Source organism: Coniophora puteana, assembly GCF_000271625.1.
Source record: "Coniophora puteana RWD-64-598 SS2 unplaced genomic scaffold CONPUscaffold_9, whole genome shotgun sequence".
NCBI lineage: Eukaryota > Fungi > Basidiomycota > Agaricomycetes > Boletales > Coniophoraceae > Coniophora > Coniophora puteana.
Window position 1 is genome coordinate 1,455,847 of NW_006913061.1, and position 19,544 is coordinate 1,475,390.

A 19,544-nucleotide genomic window follows, 5' to 3' on the forward strand; every position below is an offset into this window, starting at 1 on the left:
AAAGTATGTATACGTAGTACATATGCAATAGATTGCATCATCGCCATTATTCGCCTTCACGAAGCAAGACTGGCGTATGCAACTTCAAAGAAAAGCATCAAAGAAGTGAACGTTTTGCGAATCAAAAAATTAGTAAATAGAACGTGAAAAATCGTGGAGCTGGTTAAACGTTGAACATTGACGCTGTAAAAAACAGAACGCGCCAATAAGATCCAATGCTCCTGGTATTGTGTTTGCCGGTTGGTGCAGATGATAGATAGCGAGTATATCACGAGAGCGGAGAAAGGTATAGCGATGACAGGACGGTACACTGCACTGCACAGACCGAATAACAAGCGGTCCGGCGAATACGGAATTATTGAAACTGCGCGTGTTCCATTTTTTGATTTACGCAGAACTTTGGAATCCAAGTTGGTGACAGTTTGACGTTACACGGGCGGATGCATACATTCTGTCAAAGGCGCCGAATGAGCGTCTATAGCGAACAAGGTGGAAGAGAATAATACGCACCGCCCTTGAACCAGCACTTGCCCTTGCTAAGGTGGAAGCACTTGTTCCCATTAGGGCACACATGGCCCCAGCAGCACCGCTCGCCATATGGGCATGGCAGGCCATTCTTGAGGAAATTACACGGCGCCTTCCGGGCGTTTGCGCCGAGCGTTGCAAGTTGCTCGACAGTAAGCAGGTACTCGTGCGAATACTTGCAGCTCCCGCCTTTAGTACAAGACATAAGATAAAATTCGTTACAGGGCGGTGGCGTCTCTGTTATAACCATTGCTCAGAAACTTGATCTCTTCCGCGGATCACAATTGAGTACTTACGTTTATGAAGGGGCAAGGAGGGGTCAACGAAGCGGCTTCCGCTAATGGTTGGAGGTGCCGTGTTTGGAGGCGAGCGTGGAGTTGGCAGCCCTCCACTCATGCATACCATGCGTGACGGAGTTCCGACATCAATGTGAAGTGGGAGAGGTCCCTTGGTCGCGTTAAGCTCATCGCGCATGAAGAGCCCATCGAGGCGCAGGCGAGGCAGCGGTGGGAGAAAGGCTTCGTCCACTAGGCTGACAGGCGACAAGGGAAGCATCATCGAGGGACGCTCCTCCATGAGGACGAGTTTTCCGAGTAACTTGTCCTTGTTGAGCGCCATCAGCGTAGACTCATGTGCCGAGGATCGACCGCCTACAAAAGGCACAAACTCAATGATAATCAATTGCAAGCAAGAAAATCAACCCACCAGCGAAGAAGACACGCTGTGTCTGCGGGAAGCGAATATACGTCTGCAGGTACTCCGCAATCTTCGCATACGTCCCCTCCTTTCCGTAGCCGGTATCGACAAGCAGGAACCGGGGCGAAGCCTGACCGAAGCCCATGAGAAAGGCGTTAAACTGCTCCACACTGCATGTGCTGGTCCTCGCCAGAGAGTTGACGAGCGCCGAGCGGTTGAAATAGACAGAAACCCAGAAAGAGAGACGGCCGAGCACACACTCCTCCTCGAGGGTGAGGAAGTCCGCCACAGCCTTGGTGAGGCGCTGTGCGGCGAGGCGGCCGCCTTCGAGGCCCTGCTGGAGAAGAGCCTCGTCGAAGACGCACGCATCGCCGTCAATGACGCACAGCACGAGCTGGTTCTGGTTCTGTGGGGTTCGGGACGGAGCCGAGCAAGTCCGGAGGCGGAGACACAGGGAAGGTGACCACAGCGATCAGGGCGAACCGATGATAGGAGTAAATCAGGATGAATCACAGGAATATCAAGCTTATGAGTACGAACCATGAACGTCTCCATGCTCGCAACCTGGCCGTTGAGCGTGGCGAGGCGGGCCTTCATGGTCTTCGAGTCGCGGCTGGCGTCCTCAAGGGTGTTGGAGTGGGCCTGCTTCCAGACGGAGAGCTCGACCTCGAGATCAGCGACGCGGGCCTCGAGCTCGGCATTGCGTTTGCGCATAGAGTCCGATAAGCCTGCAAGAGAAGTAGGTAGCCATGAGCACGAGCCGTGGCAAGGTTGAGTCAGGGGCATGACTGACTCAGGAGTGTGGAGAGCGTGTCTTCCCTGTGAAGAGTCGGGCACAGATGTTGAGTTTGGCGAACGATAGTCGGTAAATATATACTGACCAGAGCTGGTGCTCGGAGACGCTGACGGCAGTGACAGAGGAGGTGGAGGACATGGATTACCTAAGAAAGTACAGGATGTATGTGTACAGGAAGAGGCACGAGGGAACGTGAAATGAGGGGCTGTAGCTTAGCGCTAAGCTTCCTCTGCTTGAGCGGGGAGACGTCGCGGGGGAGGGGCGGATGGGAAACTGCTCATAGGGCTGAAGTCTGCGGTTTTTATGTATGACATCGGGAGGAAGAGCAGGGGTGAGGGATGTCGTAAAGGCGAATAAGGTCCCAGATCCATCGCGCTACTGCCACCGATAGCAGGTCTCACAACCCACGAAGCTTGTCTCCGATACTAGCAAAGGCAACATCTATCCAGATCTACTCACCGCGGAACCTGGCACACACAAAGATCTTCCCACACTCTTGTTGCCTTCACTCCTTCGCAAACTGCCGGACTGCTAATCAACGCCAACACGCGCCGTAGCATAGAATGGTCCCAAGTTCCTGTTGAGCAGCGCAGCTAAGGACATGTTTCACCTCTCCTACAGCATAATCGATATCCCTCTCAAGCCGAATTACACCACTCCTTCGACGTGAATTTTGTGCGACACAGCAGTCATGGCTGACTAGAACCGACAGTCCGCTGACAGCCCAGACACCCATATGCGCGGGCGGCCCTTGACCCATCGGGCGTCCGAAACATGCCTTCAGGCGTGCCAGTACGCTCCAGTGCTAACTGGCTGACATGCGGAGCCAAATCTCTAGCCTCGCAACCTTTTGCGCGACCGGTCTCCTTCCCTGCTACTCCCGTCACCTTCTCGACCGTTTCTGCTCCCTTCTTCACTAGCGCTAGTAGCTCCTCCTTCCTTGCCTGATGACCCCGCGCCACCGTTGACCATCCGCTGCACCACCGCTTCCCACATCGCGTCATTGACTCCTTTGGCCTTGCCAAGTTCCTCCCGCAGCTTCGCCACCTCGCTCTCCAGTTCTGCAACCCGCGCCGGCATCGCTGCAGCGGCAGGTTCGGCGCCCTGGGGCCTTACGAAGCGCGCATAGTCTTCATCGAACTCGGGATAGCTGTATGATGCAGGCGGATCGCGGCCTTCCTGTTATCATTGAGTTTGTAGAGTAGCACCACGAGCGCCAACAGATTCGCCGTCGGATAAAGTTTGAAATTGGACACAAACGCCACCATTCCAGTGGCCGTTTGCAAAGGATCGGCAAGCACCACAGGCAAACACGAGGCAGACCAAGCACCGCCGAGATGCCAAAGAAACAGGTCCAAAGGAAATACGCGATAAAAAAGCAGGTCACATCAGTAATCTGTTTCACCTTGAGGCACGAAGATGGCAAGTAAAAAAGAAGCATCGCTCCGACGCGAGATGCGTCACGATAGAAGCCTCCGCAGGGCCCCCGAAGACGAAGGGCCAGACACCGAGGGCAGCGCGGCCAAGACAGAACACCCGTCGATGGCAGCAAGGAAAATAGACGAGAAGAGAAGCAGCTAGATAGACTCACCTCCCACGCACTCCCGGGCAGCATTACCGCCACATCATGCGCATCTCTAGCTTTTGTGTCGCGCATCCGCTGAAACGGCACGATAGGCCGCACCGGGATATTCTCGCTCGCACCAGACGCTGCGCCTGCGCTCATCGAGAGCGTGACATGCCCGACGAGGTCTGGTGGGCGGAGCATCGTCGACACGAACACAACGCCCATGTCGCGTTCTTTGTGCGCCGAGATCGTTCGCAGGAGCTGGTGCGACGCGACGTCGTACACGAGCACGCGCCCGCTCTTGGCCGTCCCGACGAGGAGCAACGTCGTCGTGAGCGAGAGTGCGAGCGATGCTATGGGCTCGCCCGCGCTGATGAGCCGCTTGCGCCTCGCACCGCCGGCCGTGTCAAAGTCCTCGATCCGGATCGTGTCGTTAATGCCTCCGCCACCGACGGCTTCCAGTGCGGGCCCACCCGGACGGTCGGCGCGCTCTCGGAAAAGGTTCACTTGGTGGACCGAGCCGTCTGCCGAGGCAGCGAAAAAGAGGCGCTCAGTGGGATCCAGAACGAGCGTCGATATCGGCTTGGGGAAGTGGAACGTGCACAAAAGTGATGATGACGAGAGGTCCCAAAACTGCGTCCGAAAAGTCAGTTTGCCAGCGCGTTCTGCCCGACGAAAAGTACTCTTACCTTTACTGTGTGGTCCACTGATGCGGTGAGCACCCGGCACGCTGGGAACGCGCCAATCCCACAGACAATGTCTGTTACTGGAAGTGTGTGGTCCGAGAGCGTACAATGCGGCTCGACAAGCTCGTTTTGTAGTTCGTCATCCAATATTCTAGTTTAGCTTACTTGTCAGCATTTTTCTTTCACAAATGATAGGGGTCAAACGTACCTCGCCATCGACCAAACGCCCACACCGGAATCTTCACTGCCAGAGAAGAGAGCCGAGCCATCGTGGCTGAAGCAGAGGACGTTGACCTGGCGATAGTGTGCGTCCCAGGCGTTGAAGAGGATGCCAGATGCGACCTACTGTCGTGGAGTCAGCTTAGCGGTCTTGGTCGCGTGAAATGCAAGGTGAGATACGCGCCTCCCAGAGATATATGCGTCCTTGAGCAGTGCCTCCTGCGCAGTACGCGCCTGAGCGGTCGAGTGCTATGCATGATAGCTTTTCGGGGAGGACGATCTTGAGCGCGAGCTGGTCCTGATTATCGCGCGACATGTCATTCAGCAGAACATTTGGTGCAGAAGGACAGCGATGCATACCTTTTGAAAGTTGTAGACGTTGAGGATAGACTTGTCTGCCTGTGCAGCGAGCATGAATCCTCCCTGCCCATTGTTGGTCTCGACATATGCGTTGCAGTGCCGCGGCGCGTTCGTTTGTTTGAAGGACGCTAGTGACGTTCCTGTTTTGATGTCGTGTACTGTCAGCGCGCCTGCGGTGACAGATGAACCCTCTGCCGGAGCAGTTGCGCAGAGGACGACCTCGTGGAGGTTCATGGGGAGCGGTAGGCAACTGGATAGGCGGCGTACTGGGAGGTGGTAGAATCTTCTCGGCAAGATGCCAGAAATAGCGGCCTTGCCACGCGAGCTGTCATTGCATACGTAAAGCGCGTCTGCCGCAAGCCGACCCAAAGCTCTTGTAACCAATTCCATGCTCAACTAATCACTCCCACCACTTCTTGTTCTTACTCCATCTTTGACGACTTAGCCGCCATCGACATCGGACAATGGCCACGAACTTGTACGACACCCTCGGCCTCGCCCGTGACGCCTCCCAAGAACACAGTACGTCTCCCTAGTCTTGGCCCATAGTAAGACACAACACTGACCCTTGTTGCACCGCAGTACGAAAAGCATATCGCCGCAAGGCCCTCGACACCCACCCCGACCGACTCCCGCCCGGTGCATCCTCGTCCCAGAAGTCAGCAGCGGAGGAGCAGTTCCGTCAGGTATGTCATCATGATCCACAGGGCCGGCCCAAACAAAGCGAAGTGGGCACCCCGACAAGACCCTGCAGTATCTCTGACAGCTGTCACCAATCATTAGGTAAACGCTGCTTATGAAGTCCTCAGCAACCCCAAGACTCGACAAGTGCGTACACTTTTCGTGCTTGCCATCCCAATTGCACCAGTACTAGTGCTGGTACTTACATCATAATCTCCACACAGGAATACGATGTAGCTGGCGTGTGGCCTTCCCAGAACCGCGCACCCGATCCTGGCCCGATGCCAAGCGCCAACGCTGGCGGCGACCCCTTCATGCACCCCTTCTTCAACGACCCCTTCTTTGGTGGACGCCACGATCCCTTCTTCAACTCTGCCTTCGGGGGCGGCGGTGGCTTCCCCTTCGGCCCTGGATTCCCCTTCGGTGGGCCGGGCGCGACCATGGGCTCGCGCAGCAGGCGATCGCCCGGCCATGATTCATTCTTTACGGACCCGTTTGAGCTCTTCAACTCCATGTTTGGCGACTTTGATCATGCGTTCCGCGACATGTCTGCCAGTCCGGCCCATGACGAGCCGTTCATGGGCGGACCTGTGTCTGGTTTCCCGTTCGGAGGCGGCCGGCAGCCGGGCAATGGCAACTTTACGAGTTTCCAGCAGTCAACGTCATATGGTGGGCGCGGGGGTGGTAGTAGTGGTCGCTGGGTGTCGGAGAGCACGAGCACGCGGACCGTCAATGGCGTGACGCATACAGTACACACGCGCCGAGATGCAGAGGTATGTCCTCCGATTATGGGGATCGCTTTCACAGAATGTAGGACTAACAAATGCCGATGACAGGGTAACGAGCACGTTACACACACCTACCCAGACGGCACCAAAAAGCGAGTTGTCAATGGCATCGAGCAGCCGTCTTCCTCATCTAGTAGGCGACACATCAGTGCCCCACCCCAAACATCGGCGCCCCCGGTGCCGCCTGTACCACATGCGCCACCTGTGCCACCTGTAGCCCCCGCTCCTCCTGCTATTCCTCCTCTCCCCCGTTCACCAATATCCACCGGCCCGCCCGGACCCACACCCGAGCAGTTCGACTACTACACGAACCCGTACGACGGCGAGCGCGACCGACGCCGCCACCGAAGCGCACGGGATGACTATTACAACGGGCGCGACCGCGACTACGACCGCGGGCACGACGACCGCAGCCGTCACCACCACCATCACAGCCACCACGGCGATCACCATCGCCCGCGGGCTTCAGCCGACACGAACCCGTCACCGGTGTATTCAGACCCGTACTACACCAGTGAGTCCTCTGTTAGTCCCAGCCGCCCAGCTGCTTTCTCTCCGCACCCCGCCGACCATGCTGACCGCGACGGTGCTGCTGCTTCTGCCGCTGCCGCTGGTCATGCAGGCTATCGCGCCGGCGTCGGTCCCGCGCACGCCGACGACCGCACGGAAAAGCGTTCCTCATGGAAGTTCTGGAAGTAATCACCAGACGCCCAAGAAGCGCCATCGTTCGATCGCGACCCCAAGTTCCGAGCAAAATCTGCCCACAGATTCTCACAAAGCCCATCGCCTAGATTGATTGAAAGCTCCATCGATGTTCATCTCGCTGCATATTTCTTTGCTTCTCGAATTCCCAAATGCCTGCTTCCCATTGTTTTGAGACACGCTGCGGGCTCGGCCTTCGCTCATAGATCGGGTTTCTTAATGCTGTCAAAGTTCACGTCTCACTTTTCATATTACTCGGATGCCTGTACCTACTTTTGTATCTTTGAGACCGCATTCCCGTGCTCCATATGTATTTTAAGTACTGCAATTCCACACTTGTCCAATCTCAAGCTGACATCCACATCGCGATCGAGCACCTTCTCAATATTAAACAATACATGCGTCTCGAAGGCTGATCATGCAAATCATTGAGCAAGGATTGCGAAAGCGTTGTATTACATTCAAAAAAGGGAACTAAACTGGAATATAGCTAAGTATCAAAGCACATAAATCGACTAAAGTGATGGAGAAAAGCGGAGAGCAAGTGTCGCGCGGAAGTCGAAAGTCGAAGTTGGAAGACGCGAAAAGTGAAGAGAGGTGACTAGTAGTGCAAATCACAGAGCCGAAGCTCATCGTGTCCAATCCATCAATATACAAGATGCATCCGGTACAATGGAGTATCAAAACTTAGTACCCTCCCTGCACACTTGAGACCGCGTGCTGGTGCTGCAGCTGCGGCGATGCCATCTTCATCGTTGGCGTCATCGACGGGCGCGGAGGTGACTGGTGGGCAGGCAGCTGCATCTGAGCTGGAAGAGGCGACGGGCTGCTGTGCGGCATATGTGGCGAATGTTGATAAGGCACGCCGATACTTGGCCGTCGACCATTCGCGGAGGGCGCTCGCACAGGCACGTTCGGCACTGCATGGCCTAGGTGTGGACTGGGCGACATCGAAGCATGGGTCATAGACTGGTCGCCGTTGCTGGGCACGGTGACGGGCTGCTGCATCGAAGCCCACTGGCGCCCTTGAGGAATCTTCAAGTTCATATTCTGCGCACCAGAATTAAGCTGAACGTTGAAGTGCGTTCCGTTAGGGTTAGGGATATACGCCGCGTTGATCTGTCGCCCCGGGCTATTGTGCATGTCTTGACTTTGAGCAAATGCGAGCTTGAGGTTTTGCATCTGCTGCATCGTCAACTGCGCAGGAGCTTGCCGCATGTACTGAGCATTCGACAGATTCGTGTAACCGTTCATTGCAACGTGGTAGCCGTTGGGCACATTAATGGCGGCGGTAGACTGGGGGCCGTCGACTTTCGGGCGATTCGGAGGGCTGGCTTGCTGAGACATGACAGTCCCATCTACCTGTGCGGTGCCCTGCGCATCGCCGTTCATTTGAGACACGGATGTAGAAGCAACACCATTCGTTTGCGCGCCATTCGCCTGGTTCAACTTGTCGATATCCGATACTGCAGGGGCCGAGGTGGATACGGCAGACGATGGGCGAGGCGGAGATGACTGGGTAGGAGGTACCAGGTTTCCTGGCGAGGCAGCACCAGCTGCGGAATGACGTCCGCTGGTCGAGATACGCATCTGGGCAAGTCCGTTCTGATTATGCAGAGGTTTGAATTGGGCTTGCATGGAGATTGGAACGCCGCCAGGGATCGACGACAACGGCATGCCGGCAGGAATCTGTCGCATGGCGCCCTGTTGTTGCTGAAAGGCACGTTGTGGGTATACCTGGTCTCGCCGAAGAGCGTAGGACGTCGGTCGATAGGGCTGGAAGGACTGCTGCCGCCCGTCGACAGAGATGGTGATGGTCGGGTCGCTACTAAGATGCTGTTGGTCTTGATCAGACAAAAGCCCCATGGAGTGACGAAGATATCTATAAAGGAACAGTCAGACAGATTCGACCACCAAAAAGAAGTAGCGAACCTTGGCTCGTAGTCGTCAACCAACATTCTGTCTTGCTCCTCAGGTCCATCGGGGCCAACTGGGGGAACGTCATCCTGGTCGAACCGCCACCGCTCACGAAGGCGTGTTGCAGTCTCCTCGTCTTCCTCATCGCTTGTCCCGGTCATAGCCAGACGTCGGGCAAACGCCTTACGCCGGCGTTCGAAAACGTCGTCACCGCTGCGAAGACCAGGCCTCGATAGATATGCGTCACGGCGATCGAGCAATGCCTGCCCACCGCGACCGTACCGTAGCCGTAAGAAGCGGACGTGACGATTGCTTTCATCCTCATCTTCATCATCGTTTGATGTAGTAGTTGATAGCGAGGAGTGAGCAGCTGCAGGGATAGCCTTCCACAGCCGACGATAACTTGGCACACCGGGACGCTGATAAGGATTCTGCAAAAAGGTGAGAACAATCCCAGCAGGCAAGCACAGAGACGAACTGCAGTAACATCCTCCCAGTGCATGTCCCGTTCCTTATGCCGAGCCATGTCCCTGTCGACGGCGCCATTAATGATTGCCAGGCGTTCTTTGGGTCGGAGAGGTGGCTCGGGTGCGACAGAAGGTGATGTCGATTCGCCAGTGCGAAGTTTTACACCGGGGATTCTGCTGAGACTATCAGAACGTGCGTGCCAAAACCGACAAACTTGCAACGAACCTCGCAGCCTCTGGCCTGCTTCTCTTCACCTTCTCCTTGTCTTGAAGCAACTCTTCGTCCTCCTTCGTGCCAAGCATCGGAAATTTACGCTTAAAGTCCATGAATTCTATCCGTTTCTCCCAGACCTTGAGGGACTCCTGGAGGTTGTCCCTCTTCATGTTTTCTCGCGTAAGGGTCAGTTGCGCAATGTCGTTCGATTGCACAAACTCCGCTTGCATCCGCAGGAGCTTGTCGGAAGACGTCGCCTGGGAGGCACGGGTCTTGCGCACCGCTTTGATTTCGCGCCGTCTGAAACAGATATATGACTCGTTCAACACGTCCGCTTCGTCGAACTAGAAGGAACTCAATCAGTCATCGAGCGAACAAAACCACAACAGTACGCACGTTCAAGGGAGGGATGATTCGATGCCCACCACGGTCCATTCGCCGTTCACGCCAGTGAGGATAAACACTTTTCGCAATTCGGAGGAGACTGGAGGATGTCGGGATCCATGATGGGACGGTGAAGGTGGCGAAGAGGGATGGTGAGAGGGGAGAAGAAAAAACATCTTGATAGTCTGTGAACGCGGGGAAAGCCATTCCTGTCTCGAGGCTCTGTTAGAGAAAAGGGCGTCAGTAGCTTGGACCATGCAAGGTAAAATTTGATGGACGTACATGGTGGAGGAACTCGGTCTTATCATGCGTCGTTTTCTCAAAGATGCCCATGACGAGCTCAAGTTCATCCTCGGAGATCGTGACGGGTTGGGTGCTTTCGGGCTCCTTGCCTTTGGCCTTCGCGCTACGTTGAGATACCCGCGTTGTGGTTCCGGGAGTGGAGAGTGCGCCCTGAGTGCTGGTGCCTTCGCCGCGTGCCTCTTCATTATTGCGATCGAGCCACTCCTTATCGCGCTCATCCATGATATAAGTGAAACCATCGATGAGCGCATTAGAACAAGCCTCATCAACGGTCTCGGACGAGCGAACGTAGGGAGCGGGATCTCTCCATTTGTTGGGGGTGTAAAGTTCAGCATAATTGTCAACGACGCCAGTCGAATCAGGGACGGGGATAAAAGCCGAGGGGGCGGGGGCGCTCGGCTTGCTGTCGGCGCGTGTGGTCCGGCTCACCGACGGGTGGCGGTGCTGTGCTGCGGAGAGGACAGCCTGCAAGTGATGCTCCTAAAAAACGTGAGAAAAAAGCGTGAGTCAGCCATCGATAATCGATCTCCCACGCGCACAACCAATGGCAGGGGGCCACGTCAGCCTGTTGGAAGGGCGGCAGACGACGCCCCCCTCCAGCGAGCAGCGGGAGGGACTCACGTTCGCATCCTCGGCGTCGACGCCCGCAGTGCTAACAATCCGAGCCTTCTCTTCATCCTCGTCGAGTACAAGGGGGTCGGCCTCAATGTTCCCTTGGATGATGCGGAGCCGAGTCTTGTTGGTAACTCGATTCCGGTTGCGGAGGGTCGAGGTACCCAGGTTGTGGTTTCGGGGCATATCATGGAGAGCGGAGGGGGAGAAATGGGCTGCAGAACTCGTCGACTGGTGAGCTTTGCCTTGTCGTTGAGGGGTCGGGGAATCGGCGGGGATGAGGCTACGCCAAAAAAGCGTGATGCTGACTAATCTGTATGGTGCCACCTTAATAGCGCCGGAAAGGAACGCTCTGACAGCGGCCGTCAATTCTTCCAGATCAGACAACAAAACTGATAGCGATGACAGAGACTCTCCAGACCATGCACAGGCGTCGAGTGGAGGGTGAATTTGAGTCGTAGGCGTTCGAGCCAGACGCATATGGCGTCTACAGCAAGTACGCCGCATGAAAAACAGGGGCCTGGGTGCCCGGAATGGCATCTGACGCAATCCGGGATTTACCCGACCGGGTTTCACCACACGCGCCGGCAACGGCGGGCAGGACACCTCCCTCGTCGACAGGCAAGAGGTCAATGTATGCATGCCAGAAAACGTCGCAGATGAGGTACTAGCTGCCGGGAGCTCATGAACTCCAGATAATCTCATCTGAGGTCGCTGTTCACGTTGCGGCCGTCGAGGAGGTCGACGGGAACAACGAAGCGTTACTCCTCCACGACACGACAGATTGGACGGCAACAACTGTCTCGACGTGGTGGAAGGCTGGAAGAAATGTAAGAACATAGTGATCCCTCGGAAAAGGGCTGCCACGCACCACCAGAAGACTCCCACTCTCAGCGCACGTCATCCACTCACACCTTTCATGCATCTCCAGCTGTACGCTATTCATCGAGGCATCGACATTACGAAAGTCAGCTAAGAAAGGACCGTAGGCTAGAGACCTTGTTCTAGCATAGTATAATCAGCGCTGAGGAAAGGCTGCGTAATTCCGCCTCGACGAACTCACCACGGGAGGGAAGATCCATGCATCGCATTAACCCATTCTGAACTCGAGCGGACTGCTGGAGGACGTTAGAAAACGAAGAGGAGCACTGAACGGGAGCGAGGACATCTCTCAAACAAGAGCCCTGGGACGAGGACGCGTGGTGGGTAGTAGGGAAAGTTTAAGCCGTAACTTGCAAGTTATTGCCCTGCGGCTATACGTGCCGGCGCCTCTCCTGATGCCCAATCTCGGTAACTCGCGTGGGGTTAGGGGTTACAGATCAGTTCTCTCACCACTGCATGCATCGTTTTCCGGATCCCATCGATAGTCCATGTACAACATTGCAATTTTTTTTTGGTATCTGACAACGAGCGGGTTTAATGAACCGCGGAGTACACATGCAAAGAGCATGTCAACCGCTGTGATACGTAGATACATTATGTAGTACGTAAAAACAAGGCATAAAATATGACTCTATAATATTATTCCCAGCGGATCCTACAGATAGGATTCATAGTCCCTCAAAAAATGACAGGTCCTGTGCAGACAGCCCGCCCTTACTGTTCGAGCTCGCAGAGGCGACAGCTTGCGAAGGAGCTGGTTTAGAAGACGCCGAAGAGAGAGACAACGACGTATTCATTTCCATGGGCAGAGGCGAAGGCGACAACGATGATACAGGCGACCTTGCATCTCGTACGGCACCGGTCGATGATGGCTGCGCTGCTGCCGCCGCGAAGGCATCACCAAGGAGATCGAACTCCGGTTGCTGAGTAGCAGTGTTGATTGAAGGTGGTGCCATACCTGGTGGGGGAGGTATCAGCCCTTGTTTCGACCCCGGTGGTGGTGGTAGGGTCGGTGTCCTCGAAGTAGGTGGAGGTGGCAACGTTGGAGTCCTCGAAACAGGCGGAGGAGGTAACGTAGGTGTCCTCGAAGTTGGTGGAGGAACGGCCCTAGTCGTGTTCGGCGGTGGCGGTATCATACCCATTGGCAAAGTTGCAGGTTTCTGCACTGGTGCTCGCGGCGGACCGGCAAGCGCCTTAGATAAGGGCGACCGAATCGACATACGTGTCGGTGAGGTAGGGTGCGCCATGGCGGGAAGTGTCTTAGCGGGAGGCAGAGGCGGCGACGGTGTCTGTATCGCAGACGAGGCGAAGTCGTTGAAGTCATCCCCAGCCCCACCAGCGAGCTCTTCCATTTCCTCGTCAAATTCCCAGCCTCGTTCGTTTTGCCTTGGTTTGGGCACCCGGTCAGGCATCTGATCGGGGCTATCAAAGCCAGTCAGCGACGAGAGCCTTGACCGTGACGGTCCAGCAACTCGTGTAAGTGGCTTTGAGGATGAAGACGATTGGAAGCTCGAGCTCGATGCAATAGTCGATGGGCTGCGGAAACTATCCAGGGAGTTGCTACTTCGCACCGGGGTTGCAGGACGTGGAGGGGCAGCAGCAGGAGCATCGAAGAAATCCGAGAAGTCATCACCATTTGCTGGTAGGTGGCCAGTTCTGGAGGTTCCTGATGGTCTCGCTTGACTGTCATTGACGCTATTGAGTGCTTTCGACGCGTCTGTAAAATCCATGAAATCGTCGAAGGCTGGTGCTTGAGTGGTAGGTGGCTTGGGAGTTGTGGGCGAAATTGGTACAGGATGTGTAGATTGCGGAGGCGGGAGGAGTGGTGCTGCCTTAAGAGGAGGAGGAAGGGAGTTCGACGGAGGCGGTGGAAATTGGAAGGGTGACTGGGCGCGCGATGCAGATTGCTGAGTCGACGAAGATGAAGGCGATATAGGTGAAAGAGGAACAGGCGTGCTCGAACGGGACGAAAGCGATGGCGCGAGAGGAGGCGGTAGGCTAGAGATGGAGGCCTGCCGCGACGCTGGTAACGAGCGTACGGGAGCAGATGGCGGAGGCGGAGGTGCGAGTCTGGGCGGTAAAGGCGTAGGTGCAGCGGGCTGAACTACCGGCTTATTGAACATTGCAGACCAGTCATTGTCATCCTTGCCGTCATCTCCATGGTATGGAACATCATCAAGGAATTCGAGGTCGTCTGATGACAGTGCAAGTGCCGAGCCTGTACGGGATTGGCGGCGAGAAAATCTGTTGAGGAAACGCGACACTGCCGATGGACCAGGCGCAGCAGGTGGGAAAACATCAATCGAGGGAGGATCAGGCGTAGTAGAATTGCTCGTCGACGCAGGTTGCTCTGGCTGTTTGGCGACAGACACTGGCGAAGCAGCGGTAGGTGATGCGGCTTTGTCCGAAAGCTGGGTTGTCTCCAGAGGCTGAGGCGATTTGACGGGCGCACTGTCCATACTAGAACGCGGTGAAGTTCGGCTCTTGGGAGAGTCAACCGAAGTTGCGGATGGGTTCCTGCGATTCCAATATGAAAGCCAACCGGTCTTCTTAGGTGCTGCAGCTGCCTTGGCTTCTTCCTCTGGCTTCTTCTCAAGAATACGCCATCCCGCTGGAGTAGCGTCCTCTTCAGTTATGGTAGTGGTGCCACGCCATCGTTGAGTTCCACGCGAGTCAAGATACCGAGTCAAAGGACTGCGCATTGCAACCGGCGTGTGGCGAGAGAGTCGAAGTGCCGTCGACATCTCTTTGTAAATGCCTGTCTGAGCGAACGGTGGAAGTGTCTCAAGAAACGGTCTTTCAGGAGGCAGAAGTTTATTGAGGGTGTCCGAACTAAAGAAGAATTTAGCCATATTGTAAGTAAAGCGTTGATGGACCCGGCTCACTAGCGCTCTATCGGTTCTGGTCCTTTCGTGCGCCAATTGTCAGCCTCAGATTCGGGGGTCTGCTCTTTGTCCGTAGGCCATAACTCCGATGTAACCTCTTCGCATCTCTGCAGTATAGAAGACAAAAGTTCCGGAGGCTAAGGACTGTTGAGTAAAAGTGCGAAGCTAAGACGATGTCCCGACGTACGACAGCACGGTCCATCCTCTCCCTCTCACGTCTGGCTGCTTCCCATTCGTCTGGTTGAACATGGTCGCGTGCTTCGCCTCCATCCGCTTCCCTGTCAGCCGCAGATCCCCAGGTGGAGCCCCAGTTGTCGTCCACATCGACGACAGTGGGTGGTCCCCAAGCATCGTCGTCAGCAGCTAAGGTAGCGGCAGTGTCAAAGGGTATGCTAGACTCGAAACCGCCGAAACCGCCGTCGAGTGTGGCTGCCGTAGGAAGTACAGGGGAGGTTGGCTCTGGGATCGTAATTTCCTGGTGATCATCCTCGCTGGGGATATCGTTTTCCGAAGCGGGTGAAACTGGCGCAGGGATATTAGCTGCCTCTAGCTCTGGTTTGGGTTCCTGGGGCTTGGGTTCAGGCTTAGGCTTGAGTGCAGGTGCATGTTCGGACCCAGGGCTTTTTGGATGCGAGGCAATGTCGGACTCCTCTCCCCAGGCAGGAGTCTGACCCCATGCGTCTGCACTGGCAGGAGCTGTCCATGATGGTGCGGTCCAGTTGGGTAGCTGGTCATCGAGTTTGGGCGGGGAGGGAGGTGGTTGGTCGTCGTGTACAGCCCAGGGATTGTCCATAGGGCAGGGTCTGCCTGTCCAAGGGGAAGTGCATCAAATCAAAAGATAGTAATGAATGGTTATGAAACAGGCAAAGGACGAGGCGAAGCGCGCGAACACGTGAGAGACAATATGTGGTTAACTGCGTCAATTGCAATTCTGTCCCTCACACAACCTCCCCCTTCTCCCCCCCTCCGTTCTCCCTACAGGCTGTAGGTCGCTCAGACAATCCAGCTAACCATCCTGGTCAGCACTCGCAATGGCCTTGGATTTTGAGACTGAGCGCAGTATCCTCGACTGGGACGAGAACCAGGTCCACCTCTGGTTCTCCTCTCTCGGCCTTCCCCAATATGAGGCACAGATCAGAGGTACGTGCCTCCTCGGGATTTGCTATTTTTTCGCCAATGTCAACTACTTCACATTACAGAGCACAACATATCGGGCGACATTCTCTGCACCCTAGACGCCGAGAATCTCAAGAACATCGGCATTTCCACCATCGGCCAGCGTCTCACCATACTCAAAGCAATATACCAGGTAAAACTGCAACATCATGTTCCCTTCGACGCGGATCATTACGTGCCACCCTGTTCGCCGCTTTCCTTATATAAATTGTCGCACCCGCTAATAAACTCGGCAGCCGAAGCTCAAGACCAGATTGTCTCAGCGGACAAGCTATTCGACGTGGTCAAGGAACACAGTCCGTCCATACTCTCAATTAATATTCCATTCATCTCACACGTCCCCAGACCATCGTGTCAAGTTCTTAGAGGAAGATAATCGACGATTGAACGAAACCCTCCAACTAGTACTCGACGAGCTCAATACGTTGCGATCACAACCATCTCACCGCCCCGTAAGTCCATACCGCCCTTCCACTGCCTCTTTGTTGCGCTTACAAGTTCCAATAGAACGACCATCCCCTCCGACACCAAGGTTCCTTCAAGTGGGAAAACTCTTCCAACCACACGTCCAAGTCGCCAACGAAGTCCGAGACCAACGGCGATTCACCCCAGAACTCCCCTGCACGCGTGCACAACACCGATCCCTCCTCAAGTGTACAACAACCGTCTGCAACGAAACGGCCCGAACCGTCGAGGAACGACAGCTATGGCACAGGTACCGACAACATGAAGAGCTTCAAGGTCAGCCTCGAGGACCCGACGTGGAAGGTCCTTCCCGCCGCACTGAAGAAGTACAAGATCAACAACGACAGTTGGCAGAACTACGCCATGTTCATATGCTACGGGTCTCCAGGTACGCTTCGTCTTTCAGTCTTTTGTTCCCACTGCGTTGCCGCTCGCATGAACATTCAAACTAACACGTTCGCACCGCAGGCAACCGCATCGAACGTTGCCTGTCCTACGACGAGAAACCGCTTCTCCTCTTCCAGAAGCTCAAGGACGCGAAGAAGAACCCCGTATTCATGCTCAAGCATATTAAAGATATCCGGTCGCCTATCGCCGTCGCGCAGCAGAAGCATGCCATGCGCAAAGCCAGCATCGGTGCCGAGGGCTCCAGTGGCGCCGGTCCTTCGGGCAGCGGCAGCGGGTCCTCCTCGCAAGCGATAAGCCCGAACCCCGGCGCGCCGTCCTCGGCAACGCTGCGTCCGAACCAGGCACCGCGCCCGACGCTCCGGCCGCCGAGACTCGAAGTGAACGATCTATCCAGTGCTGGTTCACAGCCAATGACGGGGACGAACCCGCAGGCAGGGTGGCCAGAGGTGATGTCGCCGTCGGTAGAGAAGAAGGAGAACGACCATCTCCGCGATACGATACAGTCGTCGACGTCTACACTGATTGAGCACGGTAGCGAGGAAGGAAGCGGGCGAGCGAGTGGCACGCACAGTTCAACGTCGACGTTGGTGAACTCGAATAATCATGCTAGTACCTCGAGCTCGCGAGAGATGCCGCCGAGGATGGACGGGGTTTCGTATGCGGTTGCTATATATCCGTATATGGCAGAACAGGACGACGAGTTTGACGTGGTTGTGTGCGTGTTTGACCTTTGTCTCAACGGGCGTTTGCTAACTTGAAACTCGAATTCTATACAGTGGTGATACTTTCGTTATTCTCTCGCGTGCACGGGGATGGTGGGTAGTCCAACGCGACCCAACGGGATCTGGTGCTGTCGACCCCGACACAAGTAACCAAGGTTGGGTCCCTGCCGGGTGTCTACTCGAGACAAATGTACCCGTTGCATCTGCAATTGCGGAGGCGAAGGCGTCCTTGGGCGGCGCCACTACCCCACCCGCAGGGGAGTCATCGGATGGCACGAAGAGCGTGACTCCGATCTTGCCGCTCAGCATTATCTCGACGAGCTATCCAGGTATTGCGCTCATGGACTATCAGAAGAAGGGCGAGGAGGAGCTGGATCTGGCCAAAGATGACGCACTGCGGGTATTCAAGCGGTATAACCATTGGTCGTATGCAGTCAAGGAGGACGGCGGAGATCGAGGTTGGGTACCGGTGAGCTATTCGCCTATGTGTACTCTGTATCAGGTGCTCATCAACTCTTTAGTCATGGTTCATTGGGAAGGTTCCTGCGCCAGGCGCAGTACCACCAACACCTATAGCTCAAGCTAGTACCAACCCGACGATCAACGTCGAGTCGGCGGACAGCACCCCTCAGAACCAAGTCTCGCCCATGTCCTCCGCATTCCCAGTCGCCAACCGAGGCGCCGTGCTATCAGGTTCCGCAGAGCAACGTTAACGGTTTCTCATGTACACACCCTTTTTCCTGCGCTGTTGTTTTCGTTTCGTACATTTTGATATTTGGATAACAGGCTACTTCGTGCTGACTTGTGCTGATTGATTTTCACCGTCGGTCTTACTTCATTGTATCTCTATTGTTTTCAAATGCATGGACTGATCACGTCTTTACCCCACCGTCACCCACCTTCTGTCCTATATAGTACGCATCCCGAGTCCATGCCCATGTCGACGTCATCTAGTTACTTGTGCAAATATCTAGTGAATGATATCACAACCTTCTCAGACACCAACGCCAAAGATCCGGCACAACCGCTCGCACTTCGCGCAAACCACAGATTCTCGTGTTACTACAACTTCGCCCTGTCCCCCGGCTCAGGACCGTGCTCACCGAACAGCCCAAGCACCCGCATGAGCAGTGACATATACCACCCCGTCAGGCCCCACACCTCCATGCGCCCCTCGCGCCCGCCGCCGACCTCGTCCTCGACGAACTCGCTGCGCACACCGCTCGGCGTCAGGTCCGAAACATCGATCGCCCAATAGGGACTCGAGTGCCGGAATAAATCGCGGTGCAGCCGCGACGCGTCGACGAGTGCAGCGAGCGGGAGGTGGAACGCGCATGCGACTTCGGGTTGGGAGACTGTGAGGGAAGATAGGGAAAGCGACGGGAGCGGCGCGTTTGGATCAGATATGGAGGTGGGGTTGTTCAGAGGATGGACGAAGCCCTGTACGCAAAGGTAAAAGTGGGCAGTTCCAGATAGTTAATCAGTAGCCAGTGTGCCTAGACGTACGACGAACGGCCAGACGCGCATGCCTCGCAGACTTAGTTCTGGAGGCCCGATCTGCCCAAGCATGTCTATCTGCCCGGGTAGAACGCCGACCTCTTCATGAGTTTCTCGAAGGGCTGCATCGAGAAGGGATGCATCTGTCTGGAGGAAGCACTAGTGTCAAATCTCTGACCATACACACCATCAGATCGTCAAGACGCGTACATTGTCTACTCTTCCGCCGGGGAAGCTGTGTGCCGTGCGGATTGGTGCCCTGGTGGTGAGGACTCGAGAATCAAGACAAATGCAGCAATCACAATCACCTTACTTCCCCCGAATGAGACCGTAGCTTCATTCCGCGTACCTCGAGCAAGACGCCCGGAACGCCATTAACATTGCACAGCGGTACCAGCACCGCCGCGTTCACCTCGCCGGAGCTGGGCTCAGGGTGTGTCGCTGGAGATGAACCGTGGTGCGCCGAGAGAGCACTGCGGATTGTCGCAAGACTAGCTTGCGTCAAGGGTGACGACAGCGATATGATCGCGCTCGAGGACGAGGGCAGAACATGGCCGCTCGCTGCTGTGAGCGTTCGAGACAACATTTGCTG

The 19,544-nt window shown here is 55.6% G+C and overlaps 6 protein-coding genes across 6 annotated transcripts; 2 read left to right on the plus strand and 4 right to left on the minus strand.

Moving 5' to 3' along the window:
* Nucleotides 1-131: 131 nt before the first annotated feature.
* CONPUDRAFT_138372 (uncharacterized protein) lies at nucleotides 132-2,260 on the minus strand. Its single transcript, XM_007772710.1, has 7 exons — nucleotides 2,103-2,260; nucleotides 2,015-2,040; nucleotides 1,762-1,949; nucleotides 1,231-1,627; nucleotides 822-1,175; nucleotides 511-762; nucleotides 132-451 (listed from the first exon to the last, which is right to left on the minus strand). The coding sequence occupies exons 1-7, from the start codon at nucleotides 2,153-2,155 to the stop codon at nucleotides 429-431; spliced, it is 1,293 nt and encodes a 430-aa protein (XP_007770900.1). The 5' UTR covers nucleotides 2,156-2,260; the 3' UTR covers nucleotides 132-428.
* A 326-nt stretch (nucleotides 2,261-2,586) lies between these two features.
* On the minus strand, nucleotides 2,587-5,083 carry CONPUDRAFT_167004 (WD40 repeat-like protein; the record flags this gene model as incomplete). Its single annotated transcript, XM_007772711.1, has 6 exons — nucleotides 2,587-3,196; nucleotides 3,609-4,217; nucleotides 4,274-4,421; nucleotides 4,479-4,612; nucleotides 4,674-4,787; nucleotides 4,850-5,083. The coding sequence occupies 6 exons, from the start codon at nucleotides 5,081-5,083 to the stop codon at nucleotides 2,852-2,854; spliced, it is 1,584 nt and encodes a 527-aa protein (XP_007770901.1). The 3' UTR covers nucleotides 2,587-2,851.
* Nucleotides 5,084-5,313: 230 nt separating this feature from the next.
* On the plus strand, nucleotides 5,314-7,017 carry CONPUDRAFT_155901 (DnaJ-domain-containing protein; the record flags this gene model as incomplete). Its single annotated transcript, XM_007772712.1, has 5 exons — nucleotides 5,314-5,371; nucleotides 5,432-5,535; nucleotides 5,633-5,677; nucleotides 5,755-6,303; nucleotides 6,367-7,017. 5 exons carry the CDS (start codon nucleotides 5,314-5,316, stop codon nucleotides 7,015-7,017), a joined length of 1,407 nt encoding a protein of 468 aa, XP_007770902.1.
* A 690-nt stretch (nucleotides 7,018-7,707) lies between these two features.
* CONPUDRAFT_59856 (uncharacterized protein) lies at nucleotides 7,708-11,103 on the minus strand (the record flags this gene model as incomplete). Its single annotated transcript, XM_007772283.1, has 7 exons — nucleotides 7,708-8,902; nucleotides 8,953-9,368; nucleotides 9,416-9,581; nucleotides 9,631-9,962; nucleotides 10,015-10,224; nucleotides 10,285-10,785; nucleotides 10,927-11,103. The coding sequence occupies 7 exons, from the start codon at nucleotides 11,101-11,103 to the stop codon at nucleotides 7,708-7,710; spliced, it is 2,997 nt and encodes a 998-aa protein (XP_007770473.1).
* A 1,214-nt stretch (nucleotides 11,104-12,317) lies between these two features.
* CONPUDRAFT_145319 (uncharacterized protein) lies at nucleotides 12,318-15,491 on the minus strand. Its single transcript, XM_007772713.1, has 3 exons — nucleotides 14,872-15,491; nucleotides 14,685-14,821; nucleotides 12,318-14,631 (listed from the first exon to the last, which is right to left on the minus strand). The coding sequence occupies exons 1-3, from the start codon at nucleotides 15,475-15,477 to the stop codon at nucleotides 12,468-12,470; spliced, it is 2,907 nt and encodes a 968-aa protein (XP_007770903.1). The 5' UTR covers nucleotides 15,478-15,491; the 3' UTR covers nucleotides 12,318-12,467.
* Nucleotides 15,492-15,715: 224 nt separating this feature from the next.
* On the plus strand, nucleotides 15,716-19,336 carry CONPUDRAFT_127146 (uncharacterized protein; the record flags this gene model as incomplete). The annotated part of the gene is made up of 11 exons (XM_007772714.1): nucleotides 15,716-15,824; nucleotides 15,884-16,045; nucleotides 16,097-16,156; nucleotides 16,206-16,312; nucleotides 16,368-16,713; nucleotides 16,794-17,448; nucleotides 17,510-17,924; nucleotides 17,977-18,895; nucleotides 18,962-19,099; nucleotides 19,163-19,187; nucleotides 19,261-19,336. 8 exons carry the CDS (start codon nucleotides 15,716-15,718, stop codon nucleotides 18,166-18,168), a joined length of 2,046 nt encoding a protein of 681 aa, XP_007770904.1. The 3' UTR covers nucleotides 18,169-18,895; nucleotides 18,962-19,099; nucleotides 19,163-19,187; nucleotides 19,261-19,336.
* Nucleotides 19,337-19,544: the final 208 nt, after the last annotated feature.